The 27,790-nt window shown below is 39.9% G+C and overlaps 1 protein-coding gene across 3 annotated transcripts; it reads left to right on the plus strand.

Moving 5' to 3' along the window:
* The first annotated feature begins 1,880 nt into the window (after nucleotides 1–1,880).
* On the plus strand, nucleotides 1,881–27,384 carry pld1b (phospholipase D1b). Of its 3 annotated transcripts, XM_063912695.1 has the most exons (27): nucleotides 1,939–1,976; nucleotides 2,258–2,375; nucleotides 11,936–12,105; nucleotides 12,290–12,453; nucleotides 12,574–12,716; nucleotides 12,965–13,076; nucleotides 13,166–13,231; nucleotides 13,339–13,397; nucleotides 14,761–14,853; nucleotides 15,298–15,450; nucleotides 15,964–16,113; nucleotides 16,823–16,906; nucleotides 17,233–17,314; nucleotides 17,463–17,573; nucleotides 17,711–17,893; nucleotides 18,255–18,477; nucleotides 19,877–20,005; nucleotides 20,087–20,205; nucleotides 20,394–20,507; nucleotides 20,842–20,952; nucleotides 21,174–21,262; nucleotides 22,045–22,158; nucleotides 22,417–22,466; nucleotides 22,897–23,031; nucleotides 23,973–24,126; nucleotides 24,486–24,603; nucleotides 24,881–27,384. In XM_063912695.1, the coding sequence occupies exons 3-27, from the start codon at nucleotides 11,967–11,969 to the stop codon at nucleotides 25,103–25,105; spliced, it is 3,120 nt and encodes a 1,039-aa protein (XP_063768765.1). In that variant the 5' UTR covers nucleotides 1,939–1,976; nucleotides 2,258–2,375; nucleotides 11,936–11,966; the 3' UTR covers nucleotides 25,106–27,384. The 3 variants fall into 3 exon arrangements, with proteins under 3 accessions (XP_063768763.1, XP_063768765.1, XP_063768764.1); XM_063912693.1 differs by lacking the exon at nucleotides 2,258–2,375 and having other exon boundaries at nucleotides 1,881–1,976; XM_063912694.1 differs by lacking the exons at nucleotides 1,939–1,976; nucleotides 2,258–2,375 and adding an exon at nucleotides 8,233–8,424.
* Nucleotides 27,385–27,790: the final 406 nt, after the last annotated feature.

The raw sequence follows: 27,790 nt of genomic DNA on the forward strand, positions 1-27,790 counted from the left end.
GATTGGTGACAATCCTGTTTGTTTGTTTCATTTCTTCTTTGATCAACTCACCATCCGTAAATGTTTTTTTGTGCTTAACCAAAATATGGCTCACTCGGAAGGACGTTTCTGTAGCTGCCTTGCTCTTTGCTGTAGGCGCGATGAAAAGCAACTGCTGTGCTTTTAGTCCTCTTTTCAGTTAATCAATTCTTTTTGATCTTAATGCGCTGTTGAGTGGATATGAGTCTTTGAATTTAGCATGGGTGCTTGCTTGATGGCGCTCCAGGTTAAGAAATTCATGCTCCCATTCCGGGTGGAAATAATACGTTTTTGATTTCTTTTTTGCCGGACCCTCAGCCATATCGATATTAACTGTTAGTTAAGGTTGGCAGAACTCGGCACAGTTTAAAGTTACTACTTTCTCAAGATGTCCTTAGGATATGATTTTTTAAAACCCTGCCCACAATTGCATGCAGCCTCAGCATAGACCTCAGCATATCAAATAACCAATTGGAGTTTGTAAAATGACCTATGCGTGATTCAAATCAACAAGCCAGAGCTAGGTCTAGAAAGCTTGTTAAAACAACCAACCAACCAGAGCATGAACAGTATTTTTTTTTAGAAAATATGAAAATGCTAGGGATCGACAGTGAAGGCTTTGAAGATCGACCAGTCGATTGCGATTGACCTGTTGGTTACCCCTGGGCTAAGGCTTAAATCTCCTTATCTAGGTATTACAATATTCAACACATGGCCATAAAGTGCTTTCTTGCAAAAAAACACGTTTAATAAATCAAACATAATAGGCTTTACATCACATTATCTCTGATAACCACTTTTATTATTTAGGGATAACAACATAACAAATACATTTAAATATATGTATCATAGCCTTGTAGGGCGTGTGTGTGTGTGTGTGTGTGTGTGTGTGTGTGTGTGTGTGTGTGTGTGTGTGTGTGTGTGTGTGTGTGTGTGTGTGTGTGTGTGTGTGTGTGTGTGTGTTTTTAAATTGCAACAAAAAATCTTTGTAATGTTCCTTTAATATCCCCAAAGGGAGATTCTCAGTATGTTCATAGTGTTTCCTTTCATCTGCTATGAAACCTCTGTGTTACTTCCATAATTTGTTTAGAAATATGCATTATACCTTTCTAAACACATTAAAGATGAACTGTGTTTCTGCAAACATCTGTAGCTTCTTTACAGAGGTTTTGAGGCGGGGTTTAGAAGAGCTGCAGCAAGGTAGAGATAGCAAAACAAGTGCACCCGGAAGTACGATTTCCCTTTCAAAATAAACATATTACTTATATTACTTGACAATAAACAGCCTGCTTGGCTGTTTTCCATAAAAATAAGTAAGGTCAATTTGTATTTCTTTAGCTTAAATTCAGAGGGATACAAGAAATACGACATACCACATCAACTGTCCTCAATTAAAATCCTCAAGAAGAAAAAAAACAGCAGAAGAAAAAGATTGTAATTATTCATGAAATCCAAGGCATCCTTTCAGGTAACATACATACCTTTTTGGAGTGATATACACTGACGCTTTTCTGTAAATTAGAGATCTCTAATCCTTATTGATTAAATATTGTATTATTAATCTAAATCTAAAAAAGTTACATAAGGCTATTAGAAAAATCTCATTTAGTTAATTAAGTGATTTTACTAACTTTGAGAAGTAGTCGACAAGAAGTAGAAAGTAGGCTTAATGTGTATATATATATATATTGTGGTAAAGTACCTTTGTATTTATGAGAAACCAAGTATTTACAGAATACTTTAGGCATGTACATGTCCAAAATAATGTAGATAAATGAGAACATTCCAACCCTGTGGATCCCGACACTATGAAGGATTTTTAATTTGGAAGTATAGTCACAGGAAGTGCTGTTGCTGCTTACTATTGCGGGGTTACAGATCTGTTTGATTGGTAGGTTCACACTGGCTCGCACTGCTCGGCACGCTCAACTTGATACTGTGCTTCACTTTATCAGGAGGTAAGCAAATCTAAACAGATGTCCCTGTTTATCAACATTTGATCCACACATTACTAACTGTATGTGTGTGTCAAGGATTTCAGGTATCATTTCTTGTTAAAGTTTACTCCTGTGGCGGCACAGGTGCGTAATTTGCGGTAATTTGCGTTTAAAGTTAGCGTCTAATGAGCGATGCGGCAGTGTTGTTGGCGTCTTTTTGGCATGTGGAGGCATCCGTCCTCTGCAGTGTGTGTGCAGAGCAGCGTGTTGAGGTGTGTGTGTGTGTGTGTATTCGATTGCAGTGGCCAGACAGCAGCCATGCGTTTCGGGGATGTTAAATGAAACGATCCCGGGGCCGGAGCCAGTCCCGGAGGCGGTTACCGGTGGTGAGCGTGAGGAGGAGAACGGGTCAGACCTGAAGTAATGCCTCCTTCCTTATTTTCAGTCCTAGAGAGATTGCATTCAAACACAAAACCACGTCCTGCAATCAGCCTATCCATCAAACTTCTTATGTAATTGCACCAACCCACTGACAGATGTGCCGTCAAGGCTTGTTTAGCACTACTTAAGATGATGAGGGTCATATTATTGTATTTTGGGAATTAAGTCTAGCATAAGTGAGTATGCCAGAGAAGGAAGAATGTCCTTTGTATTATGACAATTAAGTCTAAATGTTAAGTTTTACTTGCATTAGTACTGCCATAATTAGAAAATAAGAATACATTGAACACAAATCATTGAGAAGGAAGTTGAAATGTTCAGAATTAAGCCAAATGATGAATCAAGTCAGAGCAGACATATTGTTTACTTAAAGATACAGTTAAAAAATGATGTTGTTTCCTCCTTAACAAGATTGACCTATAGAAACAAGAAGTGCTCTGATGTTTATGACACTAATGACACTAATTTCCACTTCAGCTCACCACTTACAGGAAAACCAGTGCATTGTGGGGTGGAAAATGTAAATTGTAAGAAGATAAAGTTTCAAAAAATGTCAACGACCAGAAATTATAAAAAGCTCCACCTCTGTTAAACCAATACATCATAAATGAGTCATTAGAAACTGCAGAAAGGACTTGTTGCAGGCACTCTGCAACGGGTTTGGCTATTCGTGCCCACAAATTGGTAAATTAGCTAGACATTTGTACAGTAACATGAACAACTTTAACAGGTGCCTTGTCAGACTCCAATTTGGTTCCTTGCATCTCTTTCTTGCTGCTCAGGAGGTGATGTGTTGAATGTCTATATTTACTTTTACGTCACTGGATGGTTACTTAAATTCCGAGATGCCAAACTATATGACATCCGGGTTATCCTCTAAAACATGTTCTATTTTTATATTTATGAAATGTGTTAACCGACGCCCTGACACATCTGGTCTTATGACCAGTTGTGTCAGTGTATGACAGATGACTTACTTCTGGCGTATTTCCCTTTTTTCAGGATTATCCTTTTTTTATTGTTATGTTAGAGGAAGTTGTGTTTTCATCCAGGTCAGGTGTCGGCTGGTATTTCTCTCATTGTTGTTGCTTCTGTGTAGTTTTTCCTGTCTATTGTTCATTTCACTTTTTCTTTTCTTTAGTTGTGAAGCACTTTGAGGTGTCTGCTATTAAAATATGCATTGTAGATGAACAGCATATTATTATAATGAACTGCAGACATATTTTTGTGTTGTTCCACAGAATCTGCAGTTTAAACTTTTGAAGCTGCTGAATTTGTTTGAGCTTGCAGAGTTTTAAGCTCACAGAGGTTTCTTCCTTCTTACCTTGGCAGTTGTTGTCCTTTGACTGCAAAATGTGCATTTCACAGTCATTTTGTCACACACTGCTCTTTCTGCAAGATTGTTGGGTAACTGTGTGGCCAATTTGGGACCGATTTCAAAATGTGGCGGACGGGAAGTATGAGGAAATAATACATTTCTTTATGCTGTTTGTGGATGGGCGTGTATGTGTGAGTGTGTGTTAGAAGGACCTGCTCTTCCAGTCTCCGTGTGCGGACGTACGTTTTTTGAAACAAGTGAAATGGGACAAAGTTGACTCACTTGCTATCTACCACAGACTGACTAATGGGCTGGGCTGTTCTTTGTGTGTGTGTGTGTGTGTGTGTGTGTGTGTGTGTGTGTGTGTGTGTGTGTGTGTGTGTGTGTGTGTGTGTGTGTGTGTGTGTGTGTGTGTGTGTGTGTGTGTGTGTGTGTTTATATATTCATATATTCATGTAATGGCTCTTCCAGCAAATACTTTCAACAGTGAGGGAGTGCTTAATTGACTTTGTGGGTGTGTGTGTCAGTGAGGTAGGTTTAGGATCACTCGCGCACGCACAGCAGAGATAGCGGAAGCTCAGGGGGCAGGCGGTGCATTGGGAAAGGTTTAGCTTTGAGTAAGATAAAACCCTTAAAATCAAACCCAACAAATACGACACATCCCGGTGCTCAAACACTATTAATTCTAATTCCTAAATTGACTGCAAAATTAATAATTATTCATATCTCTGAAAATGTTCAACTTTGAAAAGGTTTGAAAAACGTTATCCTCTATGATGTTATTACAAACATCCTTAATGTGACTAAACACTTAGGCAGTTGAATTAAGAAATCTTACCAAATGTGCATTACCTGTTTTAAAAATATTGCAGCCATGTGTAATAATAGTATCTGATTGTGACAAAATAAAACAGGAAATGGCACATCAGATTGCATTTAATACCTCCCTCCTCTGTGACAACAGCTGCATGCTCTTTCTCTCACACTGCCTGTGCTGCAGCGCCTCTTTTCACCCTTTGTCTGAAACCAGAGCCCACTCCTCTCTGATTGGCGGCTCCGTTGTGATTGGTCAACAGCTTAGAGATGTCCGACCCCTTAGCCTATCATTCTGTGTTAGAACACTATCCGATAGAAGTGCAACTGATTTAATCCACTTTTATACCTGCTGTCTGAAAACAGCTTTTGAAGTCTGAATTATTTTGAGGTGAAACAGTCTCTCAGTCTGTCAGTTGAATTTCTTTCAAATATCACCTTCTATGTGGCCAAAAACTGCATTAAATGTTGTGTTCTGAAAGAGGAGGGAAAAAAAACCCTCACAGTATTACACAAACTCAAAGAGACAGTGGTTTGTGTTGAAACAGATTACCGTGAAACCAAGAGGTTGCAGGTTTGTTCTTCTCTGCAGAGTGTGTCGAGTTAAATTAACTCTGAGAAACATCGCTGCAGGTCAAAAGCTTCTCACACTCATTTTCAGCGTTCAGGATGTGAAGAGGCTGCATTTATACCACACACATTGATTCCTGCTGCTCAGATGCAATCGATATCCATGAAAGTATGTTGAATCAACGAGGCCCTTTTATGCTGTTTTGGGTTTTCCCTTTCCTGTAGTGTGTTGTATAGGTTTTTGTGCATTTAAATGATCTGCAAAAGCTCACACCAAATGGAGTTTCTCTCACACACACAACCCCCCCCCCCCCCGCCTGAAACGCTTCCATTGTAGTCCTTTGTTCACTTCTGTGACATAATGACATCACTATGTAACACTTGTGCTTCTATTGGCTTAATCCTTTAAATAAAAGGATTAAGTCTATGTTTACATCCTTAACATAAGTAAATAAAATGAAGTTGACACAATTCATTGCACTCCACCATGGTCAAACAATCAGTCTCTAGTTGATCATCAATCTGGTTTTCACTAAAGCAACAGGTCTTTGCTTAAACAGTAGGGAAATAAAACCACTGAAAACAAATAGTTAAACATGCACAGCAAAATGTATGATGCATATATTAAAAGTGTGTTGAATGTATTTAGAATCATAACATTGCAACAGGTTTGTGCCTGAAATAATACAGTTAGTCTGTTTGCAAAAGGAACAAAATGCTTGAACTGAGCCGCTGTTTCCTCCTGTTGCTCTTAATGGTGACTTTAGGATGTTGTGGGAGGAGTGTTGCCTTACATGTTTGAGTAAATTAAGCAAACACACAGTCTTTGTGCCACTGGTTCTGCTGGTGAAAACATTTAGATGACATCATGTCGTCACACAGGTCAGATTACAATCAGCTGATAAAAACAACCTGCTTTTTGGTGAAAAAATAAGAGACTTAAAGAAAGCAAAGCTCAGTGTCTTAAAATGTGCGGATGGAAGTCTGCCATCTGGTTTCCCTGATAACAGTGGTGGGTAAAGCACTCAGATTCTTTACTGAAGTAAGAGTAGAAATACTACAATCTGAAAAACTTTAGAACCAGCTCAAGTCCTAAATTCAAAATATGACTAAAGTAGGAGTAGAGAAGTATTATCAGCTAAATGTACTTAAAGTTGGAATACTCAGAGCTGTATTATATTGTTATAGAGTGTGCACCACCATAGAGTATAGAGTCCATTCCACCTGTCTGTATCACACACAGAATACACATGTTAAATTAGTTACAATTTAATTCAATAGTTTTGACTTTTCCCACTCCATTTCTATATATTCCACGTTGTGTGACTTCCCCTTTAAGCTTAATCCTGACTGCATGATGTGTGTTGCAGTGGAGTGTTCAGTATTTCTTCCACCACTTTAATAATGCGCAGAATTCTTATTGTCTGCGCATTGATGCATGCATTAGACAGAGCTGACCACTAGGCGACAGTGTCTCTCAATACTTTTACTCTCATGGTTCCTGCAGTCAGTCAGCTCAGGACTTTTTTGGTTTTTCTCCACATCTGTGTATTTATGTCATGATGGTGCTGGCTTTCTGCACCACAACATCATCCATACATCTTGTATCTTGCAACTGTCCGATCTCACGAAGGCATTTTAGTTTACATGTTAACAAAACTATAGCATGATAAATGAACTTCTGGATGGAAAATAACAGCACTGAGCTGTTATGGTAATGTCCAACTGTTATTAAATGCATGATAATTGCAGACTTTATATAACCTTAATTGCAGCTCAGGTTTAATGATGCTCAAAGCAGAGGAAAAGGGCTGCCCTTAAACAAGTGGAAAAACACTGACAGATTAACCAGGAATAACCATTAAGACTCAGGTTAAGAACAATGGAGGAGGTGATGAGAACCTAGTGAGCTGATGCACATTATTGATCAGGAGCAGGAACTATTCAGAGAGAGGAGGAGAGAGTGTTTGTAAAATAAACTTAAGAGTACACGCAGCTCTTTATTAAACCGTGTGTGCCTCATGTAAGATTTGACATTTATTCATCAACTTGTGTCCTTTTTGGGTGTTTTGTCAAGCACTTGAATTTTCCCTAATTCCTTAAAGCGTTACAGCCTCACCTTCAGGATTGAATAATTTATTTTCCACTTCGTAAAAACTAACTGCAGCACTGTGGTTTTGGGTGGATGCACAAAACACACAGGAGGGGTCTATTCAAACAATAACGGGCCGTTTTGAGTAATTATTAATTTGACACTGCATACAAGAGTCATTGTAGGAGATGATTTACAGTTTAAAGGCAGGATACTTATTTCGATGTGACACATTTCAAAGAGAAAAGTAGCAATTTAAGCAAACAGCCTTAGGCATATTCATACCCTTTTTACCTCTTAGGCTTGCATTATTAAAGTTTGTGTGTGTGAACGGGGGTGTATGTCTGAATGCTTCTCTGGTATGTCAACAATGAGTCACCATCCTTTTCTGGCTCTGCCTGTTTCCAAAAACAACATGTTTTCACAATGCGCGGGTTAGTGTTATGGACTTCTGATTTCTTCGTGTTTCATCTCATCCCCAGAGCAGATTTTAAACAGAGAGAGTACGGCTTTGTAAACTAGACATTCAGTGTTTCAACATCAACAAAAATAAAAGATAGAAATAAAGGTTTGAGTTATTTTAAATGCAAATATGTGAAACACTTTTTCCAGTTTCAGCTTGTTGGATGTGAGGGTGTGCTGCCCTTCTCCCTCTGTTTCTTTTTAGTTAAGTTCGGTCTTTAAGAAATGACGATAAATGCTTCTTGCTTGATTCATGTCTTCATATTTATTGTTTTGTTTGACAATCAGATGAAAACCCCTAAATATTCACCTTTGCAGTCAGAAAATAATAATAATAGGTTTATTATTTTCAAAGCACTGGAAGATTAATTTTCCATTGTTCCACTTATTATTAAATAAAGAATTAAGATTGAATTGAACATTTTGAAATTTCCCTGTAACACAGACAGATGCTTAAAACAGGAAGTCCCCCCTTCCTCCTCTTTCAATGGCTTCTGAATCTGCTCAGGCCAATCAGGTCTCCTCCTGTCGTCTTTGTCCCGCCCCTGTTGAATCTTCCCCTCCTCTGAGTCTGTTTACTGCTGCACTCCGCTCTCTGACTCCCTGCCTTTCTGTCGGCCTCTGGAATACTGTGTGTGTGTGTCTGTGAACGTGTGTGAGAGTGCGTTGCATTGTGTGTGTGTGTGTGTGTGTGTGTGTGTGTGTGAGGAGAGTCAGATTATCAAGAGGAAGTGAAGATGGAGATGGGCTTTACACAGCCTCTGCGGCCTCAGGTCAGTGTGTGTGTGTGTGTGTGTGTGTGTGTGTGTTTCCTGTTTTTTGCATTAGTGTAGGTATGGGTGCGATGTTGCCAATAAGGCTTTAATTGGTAATAAAATGCCTATATCAATCTTTAAAAAGTCTGAAAAACCATAAGATCTGATGAATCAGATTGTTTCTTTGATTGTTCTCTAATATTACATGAAAATTGGTCTCAAATGTAATCCAAGTGGCATTCAAAATGTCTTAAATTGTTCAACCTAACTTGCATTAAGCTGTAGGAAGCCTTTTTCATTGAGAATTATGTAGGCTACTAATATTTTCAAAAAACAAAAAATGGCTTTAAAGGTTCTCAGAGACCAAATGTTGAGTCTTCAAACAAAAAATATTTTAAATATCCGAGCTGTCACAATCACATATACATGTTGTGTATATATATACAGTATGTTTCAAGTTTGTTTCCCATAAACAAAACATTCTTGATCAAACCTGAAAAACTGTCCATAATTCCAATCAATAATTACTTGTTTATTGTCAAAATTCTCTGTTTCTGTACAAACTACTTGATTTTGATTTCCTGTTGCTCTTTTCATATTGCCACATTTAGCCGCACTGCATGGATAACATTGATTTACATCAGCTGTTTTATCAGTGTGTTGTATTTTAAATGCTTGAAGAAATGTTGTAAGTGTTGCTAAAATGCTCCACAGATGAATCTCTATGCTTCTCTTTTAGATACGGCTTTTTTTTTTCAATTTTCAAGTTGTTTCATGTACAACTTATTTTATTGGTCTTTGTTTCTAGTTAATCATTTGTATTTATCACCTGAATAAATCCATAGACATTTCGTTTCTGGGTGCGTTTAGGCTCACAAAACATGTTTATTATTGACATTCTCTAACTCATCATGCAGTATTGTTACTGTGGTTAGACATACAGTCTTACATATTTTCTCTGCTGTTTCACGACTGACGCATTTCTCCTTTGGTGTTGTCTTGTAATAACAGATCTAATTTAAGAAGGAGAAACCGTCCCATTAGCTATTTTTACCCGTGAAGTGTCATTAAATAAACTCAGGATGATGATTGATACTGACGAATTGCAGAAGTGGCTTGAAAAAAAAAAGTTTCACAAGTTAAAGAACAACGGAAGAAAGGTGTGTGTGTGTGTGTGTGTGTGTGTGTGTGTGTGTGTGTGTGTGTGTGTGTGTGTGTGTGTGTGTGTGTGTGTGTGTGTGTGTGTGTGTGTGTGTGTGTGTGTGTGTGTGTGTGTGTGTGTGTGTGTGTGTGTGTGTGTGTGTGTGTGTGTGTGTGTGTGTGTGTGTGTGTGTGTGTGTGTGAGGACTCCCCAGCCTGCCACCTGGCTGGCGAGTGATGCAGTGGGGGGGTGATGCTCCACACTGTACCCAATTTATGTGAGTGCTCACTGGGCATCATGAACACAATCTCACACACAAACAGTGCCTCCATTAATCATATTTCCAAGGTGAATTATGAACATTACATTTCCTCTCATTCTTTTAGTCATGTAGGTTTAACTCGGGTCGGTCTCGAGGATTAAACCTGAAAGCTTAATGAACATTTATTTTTATATTTAACATGACTTGATGTAACAGTGACAATATTGTAGGTTTTACCATAGATGCTTTCACAAAATATAACAATGAAATGTGATCAATAATCATTAGCTATAAGGTAAACAGTGCAGGCGTTATTAGTTTATATGGAAGGAAGTACAGACAACTTTCTAGCATTCAAGGGACACAGACTCCTGGCATACTGTATGTGATTATGCTTTTTTAAGTTCTGTTTTGTCCTATTTTTTTTATCACAACACAATACAAATGCTCATGCAGAAAACCAGGGTCTTTATAGGATCATTCAAACATGTTTGAGTCCTTTGATTCCACCTTAAAACTCTAGAATACAAAGTGAAAGTGAGTAAAAAGATCCTGAGTTTCCGCTCTTTTCAATCTTTGTTTCAAATTTAATTCAAATGTGGGGAAAAAGTTAAGTTCCTGTATAATGTTTTAGTGCTGATAACAATAGTCTCCCACAGATAAAGGACTACAGTATACACAGCTGCAGTAAATGTAACTGAAGCTGTGCTACTCTACATGAGCAGGGAATATGAGAAGTCTTTCTGCCAGCCATACTCCAGCTGCTTTATTTGAATCTATATAATCTCAGTTTCTTCACTTTCTGCTGGATTACAGTTGTTTTCAAATTCCCTGCACCACTGGTTCACCGGGATCTTTTGTCTGCAGACACACCTACATGCAGTCTGACACAAAAATGTGTCAATACAACAGCGACACACAGGTCGCATTGTTTGCATATAACTGACTATCTTGTACACTGTGTGTGTGTGTGTGTGTGTGTGTGTGTGTGTGTGTGTGTGTGTGTGTGTGTGTGTGTGTGTGTGTGTGTGTGTGTGTGTGTGTGTGTGTGTGTGTGTGTGTGTGTGTGTGTGTGTGTGTGTGTGTGTGTGTGTGTGTGTGTGTGTGTGTGTGTGTGTGTGTGTGTGTGTGCTGCTGCATTTGCATCAAATTTTCTTACATACGCAATCAGAAACTAATATATACTGTATCTATGCTGTAGAGGAATTATAAATAAGGCTCAGGATCTGTTCAATGAGCTGTAAGATTGCCCAAGGATTCAGTTTATTTTTGAGGTAACCTTGCCTAATCTGTCCTCTAAAAGCGGTACGTATTAAATAAGAGTTTTACTCATTAAAGAAAGTTGGTTGAATAAAGAACAATCAATTAATTCATTTCAAATCTTAATTCAAAAACCTCAATAGATGCTTCAAATGTAACACAATGTGGCTGTGTGGCTTCATGATGGGGGGAAACATAAAGGGACAGTGACACTTTTATTCACAGTCAGATGAGACATGAATTACTATCAGCAGAGTAAAGTGCCATTCAAACTATAATTCTGCATTCTCAGCTTTTTAAAGAAGCAGGTTGGGGTTCAATTCTTGCTCAAGGGCTCTTTTACAGGCCTGGTGGATGCTGATAGACCCTCTGCTGTAGGAATCAGAGCTGTGGTTTTCCTGCCCTGTGTCTTTTGGTGTCTTTGTAAGGAGAAGTGAAAGCAGACAGACCACAGTGAAACCGCAGCTTTGCAGAACCAGAACAGTAATTGTTTTTTCAGGGAGTGAATTCTCGAAAAGTTTTGTGAGGCAGGAAGAATCTCATACAGAGAGAAAGCGCTTACTGACAGACTCCTGCCCAAAACCAATTCCAAATGAAACCTGTGGAATTACACATAATGTCTTATTGCTGTTGGAGACATAATTCAAGTAAAATAAAAGTTAAAAATGTAAATGTGAAACCTTCCAAGCAACTGCTATGTATGTTTGTTTCCTATCGGATATATATATATATATATATGATCCATAGAAGCCGATGCCAGCTCCCTCTTTAATATGATTGCCCAATAATGCCTGATTTTTCTTTGATCGTAAGCATCAAAAAGTGTCTGAGTTATTGAAGGGCCTCCTCCTTTCCTGTGTCTCCAGGTGAGCCCGGGGCTCCACACTGAGTGCTGACATGTTGGGTCAGGGCCAGCCGACCTCCAGCACCCTGCAGCTGGTGGCCAACGACATGACGGGCATCATAGGAAAGCTGGACGACCGAGAGCTCGACCTTGAGGATGGAGAGTACGACACCACGGACGCTCATGCCTCATGTGAGTGTATTTTCTCAGCGTGCCGTTAATCTGCCATCTTATCTGTGCCTGATTCTCGATCTGAACTCAGAAAGTGTTGGGTAATATGGAGAAAATACAATCAACAACATGTTTGTGCCAATAACATTATAAAGACATAAGCGTGTTTGAGAGCATATCTGTGTCTGCTGGTGTGTTTCTGCAGCCGAGCGTCTCCCTTTCACGGCGATCTACCACATGGTTGGCTTCAAAGAGTTGGACACAACCGTCTTTCTGACGTCTCCGATCACCGCTAAGATCCTGGATGTGGAGCGCTTCACCTCGGCACAGGACCGCTTCAACATTACCACGCAGAGGAGCGTCAACAAGGTGCGCACACTCCTGCTAAACAACTCCATCCGTACAGTCATTTTTTGTCTTCAATTCCTCACGAAGTGGTTTTAAATGATAGTTAACAGTAAAATGTTTAAATATGTCTGTGCGGATCAGTCGATGCCGGCGGTGTATAAGATCGAGATGAAGCACGGGGAGTTCAGCTGGCTGGTGAAGAAGAAGGAGAAACACTTCATCGATCTGCACAGAGAGCTGAGAACGTACAAAACCTTCATGAGGCTGCCGCTGCCCACACGCAGGTAATCTCATTCTGCCTTTTCCCCTTGTGGAATATTTCAAGTTTAAATTATAGAACTCATCTTTACACCAGCCTTTTACAGAGAGCCTATATTTACCTAAATAACTTCCTCAAGTTTAATATATTTTTAAAGTTCAAGTTGCAGTTTATTTTAAACAAGTGATTCCAGGTTTGGTTCTTTCTTTTTGTTCAAAAAGTTGCACCTAAAGCGACAGTTTTTGTTCTGGTATTTAAAATGTTTCTCTGCAGTCACACGATAAGGAGGCAGGCAGGCACGAGGAGCGATGGGGGGCAGATGCCAGACCTTCCCCGGGGACATGGAGAGGAGCTGGGGAGGGAGGACCAGCTCTCCAGTCGCAGGGTACGCCCTCCACCTGAGTCACTACTGCCAATCAAAAGTCCCTCCTGAATACTTTATTATCTTTGATTTCCCTCTGTAATGTGTTGCAGAAATTACTGGAAGATTACTTGAATAATCTACTGAAAAAGCCGATGTACAGGAACTACCACGCAACGGTAAGGAATAGTTGGAGTTAGAAAAAGGGTTCCTTTATTTTGGGAAATTACAAAATAGTTTTGGAAAATATGTTGATATCATAGAAACATTTGTTTCTCTCCTACAGATGGAGTTCATTGAAGTCAGCCAGATGTCCTTCATCCACGATCTGGGACCAAAAGGCTTGTAAGAACAACATTATGTCAAAAATATTATTAAATAACTTTTGGTATTTCATTCTTGAACCCAAGAAAAACCCTACAAAATTTTGGCCAGAAATTTCAACTTAATACTAATTGGATGTGACTGTGACTATCTGATTCTTTAAAAAAAATAGAATAATAATAATAATAATAATGACTTGGATTTATATAGCGCCTTTCAGAATACCCAAGGTCGCTTCACAAAGTGGGAGGAGGGAGGTAGAGGGAGGGGTGGGGGGTTAGGGAGGATAGGCAAGAGAGAAGAGGTGTGTTTTGAGGTGCGTTTGGAACTGTGTAAAAGACGTGGCAGAACGGATATGAGGGGGCAGAGTGTTCCAGAGGGTAGGGGCAAGTACACAGAAAGCCCTATCGCCAAAGGTTCTGAGTCTGGTGCGAGGAGTGGAGAGTAAGTCCTTGCTGGTGGAGTGCAGGGACCGTGACTGGGAGTACGGCTGGAGGAGGTCGGTGATGTACTGGGGTGCCAATGAGTGAAGTGATTTGTAGGTGAGGAGGAGGATTTTGTAGCAGATCCTTTGTTTGATTGGCAGCCAATGGAGTTTCTTGAGGATGGGGGTGATGTGCTGCCAGGGCTTGGTGTGCGTTAACACCCTGGCAGCTGAGTTCTGGACATACTGCAGTCTGTCTAGGGCCTTGTTGGGCAGCCCAGACAGGACACCATTGCAGTAGTCCAGACGGGAGGTGATGAAGGCGTGAATGAGAGTTTCGGTGACTGAGTTGGTGAGTGACGGCCGGAGTCTTGAAATGTTACGGAGGTGGAAAAAGGCAGATTTGGTGATGCTCTTGATGTTGGAACTGAATGAGAGTGTGGAGTCCAGAATGACGCCCAGGTTCCGCACTTCAGATGTTGGCGAGGTGATACAGCCGTCAATGACCAGGGTGAGGTCTCCAACCTTCTTGAGCAGTGTTGCTGGGGCCACCACCATGAGCTCTGTCTTGTTGGTGTTGAGTTTCAGTAAGTTATTGGTCATCCAGCTTTTGATATCATGCAGACAGTTGTTGAGTTGTATTGGTGGGAGATGTGAGGAAGGCTTGGAGCTGATATACAGTATAATATTGAAATTACTATAAAAAATTACAATTTATAATAACATTAATTACTTACAAAAAAAGTATTCAAATACTTTAACTATAATATAGAACAAAAATAATAACATAAATAACTAAAGCAAATGTAAAACAATTACAAAAAAAGTCAAATGTGTCTATCAATCCAAACCATTATTATTATTAAGCATTTATTATATAAAAACCAAACAATACACGATGTACTGCGATATCTAAAGCCTTCTATCGTGGTTTATTTTCCACACTTTTTTATCTTTCAGAGAAGGAATGGTGCTGAAGAGATCTGGCGGACATCGGATCCCCGGGCTTAACTGCTGCGGGCGCAGCCAGATGTGCTACCGCTGGTCCAAACGGTCAGGACACATTTATTCTCTTTTGAATATTTAACTTAACTTACCTTTGATATTATTGAGAAACTTGCATGTTCAACTGTGATTTGATTTGATAGACGGAATGTTGGCACTGCTCACATTCTGGATGATTTGTTTGGATGTTTATGCTGATTGTTGAAAAGAAACATTCCCTTTTAGGAAAAAATATTTAAACCTTTCTTCAAATATCCTTCAACATGTAATGAGTCGGTTTTTATCTTTATCGTGTATCTTTTCTTTATTTATTTTCTTGTGCAATGCCTAGAATACCTTTAGCTGTTGTAAAACAAAAACAGATTTAGCATCAATGAAATGATATCCATCCATTTATCAATATGATGTCTAACTTTGTGCTGCCTGTGTGCAGCTCATGAAATATCAAATATTAAAATGTACAACTTTCTAAATATGAATCTGTGTGAGCAGCTGGCTGGTGGTGAAGGACTCGTTCCTGCTCTACATGAAGCCGGACTCGGGGACCGTCTCCTTCGTCATGCTGTTCGATAAAGAGTTCAGCATCAAGATGGACTCAAAAGACACGGAGACCAAACACGGAATCCGCATCGACAGTCTCTCCAGGTGTGTGAAACAATTACTTTATTATTTGTAGTACTTAACGCCCCTCTTTGTAGAAAAACTCTCACAAAAATATAACTGAATAGCTCTTTCCATCATTTATGCCAAACGTGTTTTAATTTATGAAAGGATTGAGAGACGTATTCCTGGAAGAGGTGTGTACACGTAATGTTACATTTTATTTTAATGTGCTGGCCATAAAGCTTTTAAAATGGTGTAATTAAATCAAATTAAAATAAGCTCTCAAAGGAAATGCATTTATTTCCTAATCTCTGTAAATCAACTACAAAAGAAAGCCAAAGTACTTAATGACATTAAAGAGATAAGAAAATATAGATACTCTTAACCAGATAACGTCGTACTGGTTAAATGGAAAATACGTTATAGGAAATATAGGACATTATTATCCTTCATGTCAATAATGACTAAGGAACCACTCTTTTGCACACATGTAAATGTAGCTGTATTGAAATATTGTGTGTGTGTGTGTGTGTGTGTGTGTGTGTGTGTGTGCAGATCTTTAGTGTTGAAGTGCAGCAGCTACAGACACGCCCGCTGGTGGGGTCAGGCCATTGAGGGCTTCGTGAAGAAACACGGTGCCGCCTTCCTCACCGACCACCGCTTCGGATCCTTCGCCAGAGAGGAAGTCAACATCCCTGCCAAATGGTAACCATGGCAATCGTCACACTGTGTGCCTTTGATGATGTGTGTCGATATCGATGGGGAAAGCACCTGTTGTCTATGTGTTGATGCTGTGGGATTTAAAGTTGTATACAAACCCATTTTGAAATGTATTTGGGCCGGATAAGCCTTGACTGAAGACTGCAGAGTTAAAGAGGGCGATGGACGTTTCTTTCTGACTGGAAGTAGATTATTTATATCAGGATTTTAATTTGCATAATCAGGTCACCTTTTGTGTGGTAAATTGACGCTTAGAGGCAGCCAGATGTTGGTCAAGTCTAGACGAGGCCTGGTTCAGTTGGCAGAGTGTGTGTTTGTTTGTGTGAGAGAGTGTGTGTGTGTGTGTGTTTTTCGCTGGAGTAACCCGACACAAAGACAGGGAAAGTGAGCCTCACCTGCTCATCACCCGTCTCCATGCTGGGCAACACTATACAGTCTGTGAGACAGTGTGTGTGAGTGTGTGTAAGTGTGAGGTTTACCATTAAAAAGTTTACTGTAAGGAAAGCAGATGGAAATATTTCAAATTGAGAGGTGGCAGACGTCTGACAGTAGACTAGGGTCATTATTTATATTTTGAATAAAAATAATGTATTAATGAAAAATAATTTCAGCACCTGCAAGTGCCAAAAATGTGTGTGTGTCAATATGTGAATATATGTGCACGTGTAAATGTGTGTGTGTGTATCCTCTGCAGGTATGTGAACGGAAAATCATACATGGAGGACGTTGCAGATGCTCTTGAAGAAGCCAAAGAGGAAATATTCATCACAGACTGGTGGTAAGTGTGTGTGTGTGTGTGTGTGTGTGTGTGTGTGTGTGTGTGTGTGTGTGTGTGTGTGTGTGTGTGTGTGTGTGTGTGTGTGTGTGTGTGTGTCTCAGGGTGCAGTGAGTGCACATGGCGGTCATCTCTTGTGGAGGTTTTCTGGTCAAACAGATCAGTTACAGTCTGAGGCTCAGACTTCTGTTACACTAATACACACACACACACACACACACACACACACACACACACACACACACACACACACACACACACTGCAAGGGAGTGGAAATGGAAAGAGAAAAATAAGGATATATATGAATACAGAGTGCGTTTTTCTACAGGTTGAGTCCAGAGATCTTCCTGAAGAGGCCGGTTGTGGAGGGAAACCGCTGGCGTCTGGACTGCATCCTGAAACGCAAAGCGGTGAGCAAGAAACTGCACCTTCCTGTCCCTTCATACAAAGAACACCTCAAAAACATTCGTTAAAATCCAGCATACCCAAACATTTTTGAATACACGATTATTGTTTTACTCTGGACTGGTGATAAGCTTCCTCTTTGTGTTTCCACAGCAACAAGGAGTGCGTGTCTTTGTGATGCTCTACAAAGAAGTGGAGTTAGCTCTGGGAATAAACTCCGGATACAGCAAGCGGACGCTGCTGCACCTCCACCCCAACATCAAGGTGAGCGTCTCCACACATTCATCACAGGAGCAAGCGTGAGCAACCTGATATTCCCCGGGATAAATCAAGTATTCTGACCGGTTTTAAATTCTGGGTTTTAAAATTAAAGCAATAAAAAGTTAATACTTTCTAAATAGGTGATGCGCCACCCAGACCACGTCTCCTCGGCCGTCTACCTTTGGGCGCATCACGAGAAGATCATTGTGGTCGACCAATCAGTGGCCTTCGTGGGCGGGATCGACCTGGCATATGGTCGCTGGGACGACAGGGAACACAGGCTGACCGACGTTGGGAGTGTGACACGCTCACATCTGGAGCAGGTACACACACACTAACACACACGCAACACACACCCGGGATGCCTGCAACATCCACCTGTCCTCTGTTATGTCATTTGTCTCTCTAGGTTGTACACACACACACACACACACACACACACACACACACACACACACACACACACACACACACACACACACACATTTTTAATTTAACTTCTTTGAAACCTTCTTTGTAAGTTCAGAAGTCTGGTTCAGTTATATTTTTTTACATTTAAGTAGATAACATGATTAAATCATTGATGAATGGGCATCTTTTAGTCTCCATTCCTCTCATCCCCTCTGTGGCTCTCTTGTCTTTATTATAACTCTTAACCCAAACTTTTTGTTTACTTATTCTCAGGCTGAAGGTGCCTCTCCAAACATGGCTGCTCCAGTTAACGGCAACGGCAGTGGGGTTCCCCAAAGTAACGGGAAAAACATTTTAACAGTGGCAGACTCTGCGGACCAGCCCCGGCTGAAAGGGCAGGGCAGACTGAAGAGGACCAGGTTCAGCATCCGGAGACATCTGCAGAAACACGGGCTGGCAACCGCAGACAGCGACAGCGACCTGGAGGACGAAGAGAGTGAGTGCAGTGATTTATTATTATTATTCATAAGGTACAAGCACCCAGACGGAGGATCCCTTTGAAATGATAGGAGTTATTCATGTTATTTTGTTGGTTTTATAATAATTGTTGGTACTACTTTGAGTATCATTATTGTATAAAAAGACTTCAATTTGAGAATGGATTTAGGTGTGGTGGTAAAAATAGAAATATGAGGACAGGCGTTCGGAGGGTTATTTTAAAAACCTTTTCATTTAAAAGTAAAAACGCTGTATGTTCTTTACGGTCCAATGAATTTGAAATGATGCACTTCTTTTTTCAATCAGGTTAATTCTGCTGTCTTAAAACAACATAGTCAGAGTAAAGTTTCCTAAAATGGCTTTCTAATTTTATCAAACTTGGCACAAAACTCAAACACGGTGGAAATGTTTGTAAGATTTGGGTGTTGCACGCGGCCGCTGTGTTCAGGTCGGTCCCACAGCGTCAGCAGCCATCACACTCAGATCCACGGCAAGATGGCCCCCCCCGCCCTCGGTGCGGCTGGTGAGTCGCCGGCGGTGGCGGCATATTTTTACCGTTGCCCCCCAGCATGCTTTGCTGTGGTGTTGATCTGGATTGCACAACTTTTTAATCCCTCTGTGTGAGTTTGGAGATTTTTTCCACACAAGGTCGATTCAGAAAGTGTTTTAATACATGGAATATCAGCTAGAATTTCAAAGTCGTTGAAAGAGCCTGATATCTGATAATGTTTGTCTTCACATTGTGTATTATTTAAGGACTGAAAAGGTCTGAAGCGTTAATCTGTAAATCTATTAGTCGACCATCACTAAAAATGAACAGACCCACAGTTTTATAATCTAGTCATTTATTTAAGACAATCAAACATTGTCATATGTGAGGAGTCTCACTTTATTCTGATTAATGTTATTTGTATAATTACTTGAATTGAAGTCATTACCTCGATCTTGCCAAGTGTTGTGATTGATTTTGGGTTAGGGTGGATGGAAAAAACACTGTCTTTGTTCTTTAATTTGACTGCAGTTACTTAAATCATTAGTTTGATTGATTTAAGGTGAGTCAAATGTTGTTAATTTGTTAAGTCTAATGACTTTAGTCTGCATGTTTGTTTCTCAAGTCCTCTCTTCCCTCCAGTAGCTCTTTTAACATCTGTTAATGTGCTGTCAAAGCATTTTCTTAACACACAAATACAGAATGCTTGTTAGTTGATGAATTAAGAGTAAATACAGAATATGACCATCATTTTAGTGAGGATAGAAATGCCCCAGAAATCAACATCAGAAACAATTGATTTCATGCTAGGGTTATCTGTTTTAAGTTCCTGCACTGAAGTTTTTTAAAGATTTAATTTCTCTCGTTGTCCTGCTGATGAATAACTATCTGTATGTGTGTGTTTCAGGAAGCGGCTCACAGCGCAGTCTGCACACGGGCGTCGGGGAGTTATTCGGAAACACGCGCTTCTGGCACGGAAAAGATTACTGCAACTTTGTGTTCAGAGACTGGATTCAGCTGGAAAAACCTTTCGATGGTGAGAACATAATAACTCTCCCGTTTCTGATATCCAAACTACCGAGATGTCCTCCTCACATTTCTGTTTCTGCTGCTTCAGACTTCATAGACAGACACACAACTCCCAGAATGCCTTGGCACGACATCTCCTCAGTGGTTCACGGGAAAGCAGCTCGAGACGTGGCCCGACACTTCATCCAGCGCTGGAACTTCACCAAGGTCAGAGGTCACGCTTATGTTGTCCCATCATGCTCAGGAATAAATTCACAAAGAATATTAATAGCGACTTCTTATTATGTAAGTGTTTTGGCAAGCTGGATAATCACAGATCCTGCTGAAATCTGCAGCTGTGTGCCGTGGTGCGTTGTGTGACCTGTGTTTTTCTCTTTCCTCTGTTTCTCCGGCAGCTTGTGAAGCCAAAGTACAGCTCCCCGTCGTTCCCGTATCTGCTGCCCAAATCTCACACCACCGCCGAAGAGCAGGGGTACCAAGTACCCAACAGCATCCCCTCTAAAGTGCAGGTACGGAAGAGTTCCACCTGGAGGAAGCAGTTTTTAGCTGTTTCTTATATCAAGTGAAATGAGTATTAAGTGAAATTAAGTCGTATCGCTCTAAGGTCAAACACAAACTTTCCTCTTAGCAATGTACAAGTCAAACACGTTTCAAGATTCAGTCATTTAGCACGCAGAACAAAATACACTCATCAGCGTTCAGTTGTGCATTGAAATAAAAACTGGAATAAAGAGTCCAGGCCTTTAGCTAGTTGCATGGTTTAGTATTTTCACAGATCTTATACTTCTTCCTCCAATTTGTAAATATAGCTCATGAGTTTTCGTATTTCCTGTCTCCCCTCAGATCCTTCGCTCAGCCTCCGATTGGTCGGCTGGCATCAAAAATCACGAGGAGTCCATCCACAACGCGTACGTGGAGGTCATCCTGAACAGCCAGCACTTCATCTACATAGAGGTGCTTTCCCTTTCAACTGTAAACAAAGCATCTAAACTGCCATTTTCTGCACTTCATACTAGCTGTGGATTTACATTTTAGAAAAGCAGTAGAAAACTGTACTTAAGTCTGTCAAACTTGATGCACTTTATTCCCATTTTGCAGCACATTAATGTGTTTTGAGTTCATATAGAAATTGAAGATCTTGTTTATTAATAGATTTTTTTTTGCTTGTTTTTCAGAATCAGTTTTTCATCAGCTGTGCAGACAACAGATACGTGTTCAACAAGATAGGAGACGCTATTGCACAGCGCATCATCCAAGCATTTAGGTAACACACACACACACACACACACACACACACACACACACACACACACACACACAAAAGTAGATATTACATTTGATAAACACACACTTTTTAAACTTCAGTATGGCTCTGTCCATATGATGTCTCCTTTAAGTGATCAGTCACACGTTTTTTGTATGCACTCAGGCTTATCTTGAAATGATTTACAAGGAACACACACACACACACACACACACACACACACACACAAACACAAACACATATGTTGCTGTGTGTACTTTCCAGATGTTTGATGAACATTGATTTCATTTTTGGATATTTTCCTTTGCAAGCATCAGTTTTTCTCTTGTATTTTTATCAGAGCACACACATCCTGCACAAAACACAGGAAACCCCACTAACCTGACCTGATTTCTTCCAGGAACGTTTGTGAATAAACAATCCAGGGTGGCTTTTATAAATGTTTGTCTTGGTGTGAGCGGATTTATCAGTCAGTAACAAGATGTTGCACGGTTGAAATGCCAAAAATGTGTTTGTTTAAAAGGCGTTGTCAACACATATTTAATACATCAGACTCATTGAAGGATCAACTTTGTAAAAATGAAAAAAAATACAATCTGATCTGTTATTATAATCGGAAATTAGCATCTGATCAGTTGTTGTTCCTTCATCCATGCTGACTCATTAATGAATCACATCAGTATCTAGTATTGAAAATGTGTGTGTGTGTGTGTGTGTGTCTCTCTCTCTCTTTTTCTGTCTCTCTCTCTCTCTCTCTCTCTGTGTGGGGTAAACTGTTTCAGGGAGGGTAAAAAGTACAGAGTGTACCTGGTGACGCCTCTGCTGCCGGGCTTCGAGGGAGACATCAGCACCGGAGGAGGCTGCGCCCTCCAGGCCATCATGCACTTCAACTACAGGTGTGTGTGTGTGTGTTTGGGTAAGGGAGACAATGCACCTGCCACTAACCCACCTGTTGCCTGAGTTTATTTGGTGAGGGTAAATCCCCGTCCGGATGAAGTCAGTGATAGATTACAGTCACACCTTGACCTTTAACGTAGTGTGAACGTGCCATTCATTGTCTGCATTCCTGGGTAAACACTCCCTATGCATACACAGTGACACACTTGGGAGTGGGTAGTGTGGAATGTGGATCTGATGCTCCTCTCTGTTTGCAGGACGATGAACAGAGGAGAGCACTCCATCATCTCACAGCTACAGAAAGAGAGTAAGTAACTTCCTGTTTACTCTGAGTGACCGACAGCTGATCTGTTAATGTTGCACAGGCTGTATGTACGGTGCAGCTGTGTTAAAAAAGGCAAAACATAGAATTGTGCTTAAAGCAGAATGGGAATATTGAATATAAAATTACATTTTTTAAATTACATCAGCATTGTTTTAGGAATAATGCATAATGTTTTTTTTTTATTAAGATTTTAAAACACTCACATACATTTGAATATTGAATATAAATCTAATGTCATTATTTTATGCAGTACTCCACCTACCCCATTTGGGTAGCACTGTCTCAAAGCATAGTCTGTTAGTTTGTCTTCATAATTTAAAGTAGATTTAAGTACTTTATCAATATAAAAAATCTATATTTAAGAATAAAAAAATGACAGTGATCTTTAACAACTCATCGTGTGTGTGTGTAGTGGGAGACCACTGGAGGAACTACATCTCCTTAGCTGGTCTGAGGACTCACGCTGAGCTTGAGGGGAAGCTGGTCACCGAGCTCATCTACGTCCACAGCAAGATGCTCATCGCAGACGACAACACTGTCATCATCGGTATTCCTCACAAACCTTCAGCTGCTTCTTAAATTTCTCCATTACAAGATTAAAAGATGGCAGGTGTAAGGAATATTCCCCTGACAGGACACTGTACATGTATAATAAAGGAGAGAGAAACAGGAGCTGCAGAGGGAGAGAGAAATGGACATCTTGTTATTTTAGAGGAGGCACAGAAGAAAAATTACAGAAAAATGTTAAAAGCAGGAAATTGAAAGAAAGCGAAATCCTGGGATTGGTTTCAGTTTCCCAAAGCAGCAACACTATCGCATAGTGAAAGCTGCAGATAAAAGGAAGGTCAACAAAAAATCTAATGCTGGTTAGGTCTTTTTGGCTTGTGACCCTTTTAAGAAAACACATTACTTGTTGCATGTTTTTGAAGTGTTTCCACTTCTCAGGTTGTCGATTAAAGATTAATTTCAAAGGCCTTCAGAGGTTAACCTAACTTAAGCTGGAAGTGTTTTTTTAAGCCCTCCCAGAAAGATGCGAGTATGAGGCAGGGACAAAATAAAATAAACGATGTTAAAGAAATATTCAAACTACGTCTTTAGAACATTTCATTCACAACTTCAGAAGTAATCTCACACATTTGATCATATTATGTGGAAATCAAGAATCATTTCTCCAGCTTTGGTACACATTTCTATACAATTAAACATAACTATAAAGTAATTAAAAATCCTTAATGTTCATGCCTTTAATTTGAAGGTATCACCCCATTTTGAGTAATGCATTTAGATTTAAATAATGTTATTCTAGTGTACCGGCATTTCATCTTTTGTATGCAAGTAAAATAGTTTTTTCCCCACAGAAAATAATTATGAAGTATTAAACTTAGTGGATTTTTGAACGAACGTCCCCTTGTGGTCTGAGATGAGGTACAGCAGCGCCACCTGCTGGAGGACTCTGTGATTCACTTGGTTTTGTGTCTGTTTCTGCAGGTTCTGCAAACATCAATGACAGGAGCATGCTGGGAAAGAGGGACAGCGAGGTGGCGGTGATCGTGGAGGACTCTGAGATGGTGCCATCTGTGATGGACGGCCAAGTGTACCAGGCAGGAAAATACGCCCTGCAGCTGCGCCTGGAGTGCTTCAAGTACTGAAAACATCCTGAATAATGCTTTTAAAATGTCTTTTTTCATTATTTATTACTAATTGTTTCTTTAATTTCCCCTTTTATTCATTTTGTTATTTTTTATATTTAATTTTATATTTATTTTTTGAATTATTATTTTATTGATTTATTTTTGATTTACCCGTCCAGTTCACATTTCCAAAATGATTTGTGTTCAATTAAAGCTTAATTAAATCAGTGTAGTATTATAGCCCTTATATCACAGACATTTTATTGTACTTTTTTTAAGTAGCTTTGTCATTCTCCTCATCATGTCTGCTTGTTGTTGCAATGAAACCTGCAGTGTGTCAGCGTGTCCTTCGCGTATGTCTCTCTATCAGGATGATTTTGGGCGCTAACACGGACCCCTCCATCGACGTGTCGGACCCCATCAGCGAGACATTCTTTAAAGACGTCTGGACAGCCACCTGTGCTCGCAACGCCACCATTTACCAGAAGGTGGGTCTGACTTTATATCACATTCATTTTTTTATATCTGCTACCCTGTTTGCAAACTCAGGCTTTTTCCACTTTCAATGGAGATAATTGAGAGATGAATCAATATTGGAATACACTCCTGGCTGTAATCATGTATAATAATGACATAAATGGACACTCGATATGTCCAAAACTGATTTAAAAACTGATTTGATGTCAGGAATTTCTTCAGAGTTGAATGAATTTGCGGTTTTGGTCCTCGATCCTCTCTCTGACATGTCCTCTCCCTCTACTCCAGGTTTTCCGCAGCCTGCCGTCCTCGGATGTGCGGAACATCCTGGAGCTGGAGAGCTACCTGGCCGTGCCCGGTCTGTGCACGGAGGACCCGGCGCGGGCTCAGGAGAAGCTGAAGAAGATCCGCGGCTTCCTGGTCCAGTTTCCTCTCGACTTCCTTTGCCAGCAGAACCTGCTTCCTCCCATCGGAACCAAGGAGGCCATGATGCCCATGGAGGTGTGGACCTGAGGAGCAAATAACCCCAGCCAGTACAGTCATGTGTTCAGGCACAACCCAAGTAAGGACTCAGGTCGATCATACCACATTCTGGGGACATTTTGGAGGTCAAAGTGGCAGAAAACAGCTTTTTATTTTATTACATTTTTAACAAAACTGTGCAAAAGAATATAACAGCAGAAACAGCAATTTCATTTGTATATTTCTTAAATTAATTGAAAGATTAACTTTGGCCTGTTAGCCCCAAGTTGGTGTTTCTTTACCTGTTGGAACTACTTTTTTGGGATGTGGCCACAAACTAAGATTGTATTCCAAGGCGACCAATAATACAAATAAACCAAGCTGTAAGTTTTCCTTTTAAAAACAGCAAAACATGTTCTCTTTATTTAGGAAAATAATAAATGTATACGTTTTAGTTTTTCTGCCAGCAATGATTTCCAAAATGGCGTCAGCTGTGGTTGTGAGCAGAGCCTCAGTACCAGCAGTGCCACTGAATGCACATGAATTACATTACACCTAAAAAACAAATGCAGAGATTTTCAGAACTGATGTGCATACATATTACATTATTGTCTTTAAACACACGTACATGCAAACACAGCGAGAAGTGGACCAGAAGACTCTGCAGTCCCTGGACTTAAGTTTACAGAATATAGAAGAAGAAGAAGAAGAGGAAGAAGAAGAAGAAAGGTAAAGATGGATCGCCCCTCCTTAGAGAATCACTTTATCTTTTCTTTTAAACGTTTGGTTCCTTTTTCTCCAATAACACTATGCAACGTAAAGGACCGGCAAAAGACATTAAAATAACTTAAGTGAAGAAGCCGGAAGTCGCCATCTTGTCTCATATTTCTGAAGACATGCTTTTAATATTTCTGTCCAAAGTGCCAAAGATGACAGACTGTTGCCGAAACAGAACATCCTTTATTTTACATTCCTCATACTAGTTAAGCCTTAAGTGACTTGTTGTTATGCTGTTGTAATTTGTCTGTAATTTCCTGATAGGTTTACTGGAAAGAACTACCAAAATAAGGTATAACTGTAAATGGGAAGTGTTTTTTCTTATTCATAGTTACAAATTACACTTTTACTTATCTAAAAGCAAAGGTGCTTGCAATTAGGTATACTTTCCAAGAAACTGCTAGGAAATTGCAGAGTTGTATAAAGTGCTATGGTTCATTTTTAAAACAACACAACCCACATATTCATGCATGATCAGTTTACTACGATGCTGCGTTTCATGTGATGTCAGAACGTGGGAATACATGGTTAACCACCAACTTGTTATAAACAGGAAACATTTGTTGGTTAGGTTCAGTTTTAGCGCTCTAAATGCTCATTTTATCCACAGCTTTGGCACCTCTTGTTTTGCTGACCCCTTGTTGCCAAAAAATATCTGCTTTTTCAGGTTTTTGTGGTAATGTAAGTGAATTTTAACTTGGTCAGTCATTTTAAAAGATAGGAAATAACAGATTTCGCAGTGATAAATCTACGTTGAGACTATTTATCAGATTTTTTAGTTGTGCGCTGGATTTCTAGATCTCTGACATTTCTTAAATGCAGCACGAATGTTTCTCTCCGTCTTCCTCGTGATCTGCATGATGCTGTTTTTTGTATAAATTTGACCAAAAAAAACTGGATGATACTTGTAGCTGACAGCATGACAGCAGCTCGTTGCCATTCAACATTACAGACGCATGAACCCTGCAATGGTCGCCTTTCAAGCCATGGACATTATTGATGCTAACAGTGTGCCTGACTACAAGCTGTGTGTCCTCTCTACTGTTAATATTTATGGAAAATGGGACGTTAAATGCGCTTTTTAATCTTCTTCTCTACCTCCCTGTGTTTCTACCTCCCGCTCCAGTGCATGGTTTGAATCGTTGTGTTGAAAATTCAGGAACATTTTCAGCTACCCTAGAATCCAGCCAAGTAAAAGTGTCTTAAAACGGCATCGACGTGTTGACAGTTTGTGATTATGTGCAATAACAACCATCTAAAACAAAAAGTAAAAAGGAACCAAACACCAAATTCACAAATGTGGGCTGAATATGTTTTTGATTATTTATTAGTGATCAGGAGCACAGGCCTTCAGGGCACCTGGTGTAAATGAGGTTGAGAAACGCTCTACTGTTTCGTCTCTGTCTTGCTTTTAATCACTGTGTCTCTATGAAAATGCACTATTTGCACAGACTCTTGTTTTCTTGTTGCGACCCCCTGAATGATCTGCAGTATCATGTCAAGTGTTGCTCTTTGTGAAATGATGGAATAAACAAATGATGTAATAAGTCAAATATTCTGCAGTTTTTCATTGCAAACGTGTCCTTGTGCGGGTAGTCAACACATTATAAAAAACATGATGAACAGCGACAACCCTGACAAGCTGACAAACAGTAATTCCGCTGTGTATAAGATCTGTGTGTAAGATGTTCTGTTAAAAGCTTCTGACATTTTATTTAAAGGTAGTGATCAGCCCTTTTTAAAAAAGCCTTTTGTATTATAACAGCTCAATATAGAGCACAATTCAAGGGTGTTAGCAGGATCTATAGACATCATACTGCTTATAGCGGAATCATATGTAAAGCAAATATATTATTCAGTAAATACTTTACAGGGTCATACTTTGCTTCATCTGCTGTAGAAAGAAAATAATGAGAAAGGAGGGGGGATAGGCTGAAGCACACTAGAGAAATTGAACTG

Source organism: Eleginops maclovinus, chromosome 21 (assembly GCF_036324505.1).
Source record: "Eleginops maclovinus isolate JMC-PN-2008 ecotype Puerto Natales chromosome 21, JC_Emac_rtc_rv5, whole genome shotgun sequence".
In the NCBI taxonomy this organism is placed as follows: Eukaryota; Metazoa; Chordata; class Actinopteri; order Perciformes; family Eleginopidae; genus Eleginops; species Eleginops maclovinus.

Bases quoted from the DNA above. Each gene is read 5' to 3' on its own strand.
- pld1b (XM_063912693.1), top strand. From the start codon at position 11,967: ATGTTGGGTCAGGGCCAGCCGACCTCCAGCACCCTGCAGCTGGTGGCC. The intron at 12,106-12,289 runs GTGAGTGTATTT...GTGTTTCTGCAG, and splicing joins CACGGACGCTCATGCCTCAT to CCGAGCGTCTCCCTTTCACG. The intron at 18,478-19,876 runs GTGAGTGCAGTG...TGTGTGTTTCAG, and splicing joins CGACCTGGAGGACGAAGAGA to GAAGCGGCTCACAGCGCAGT.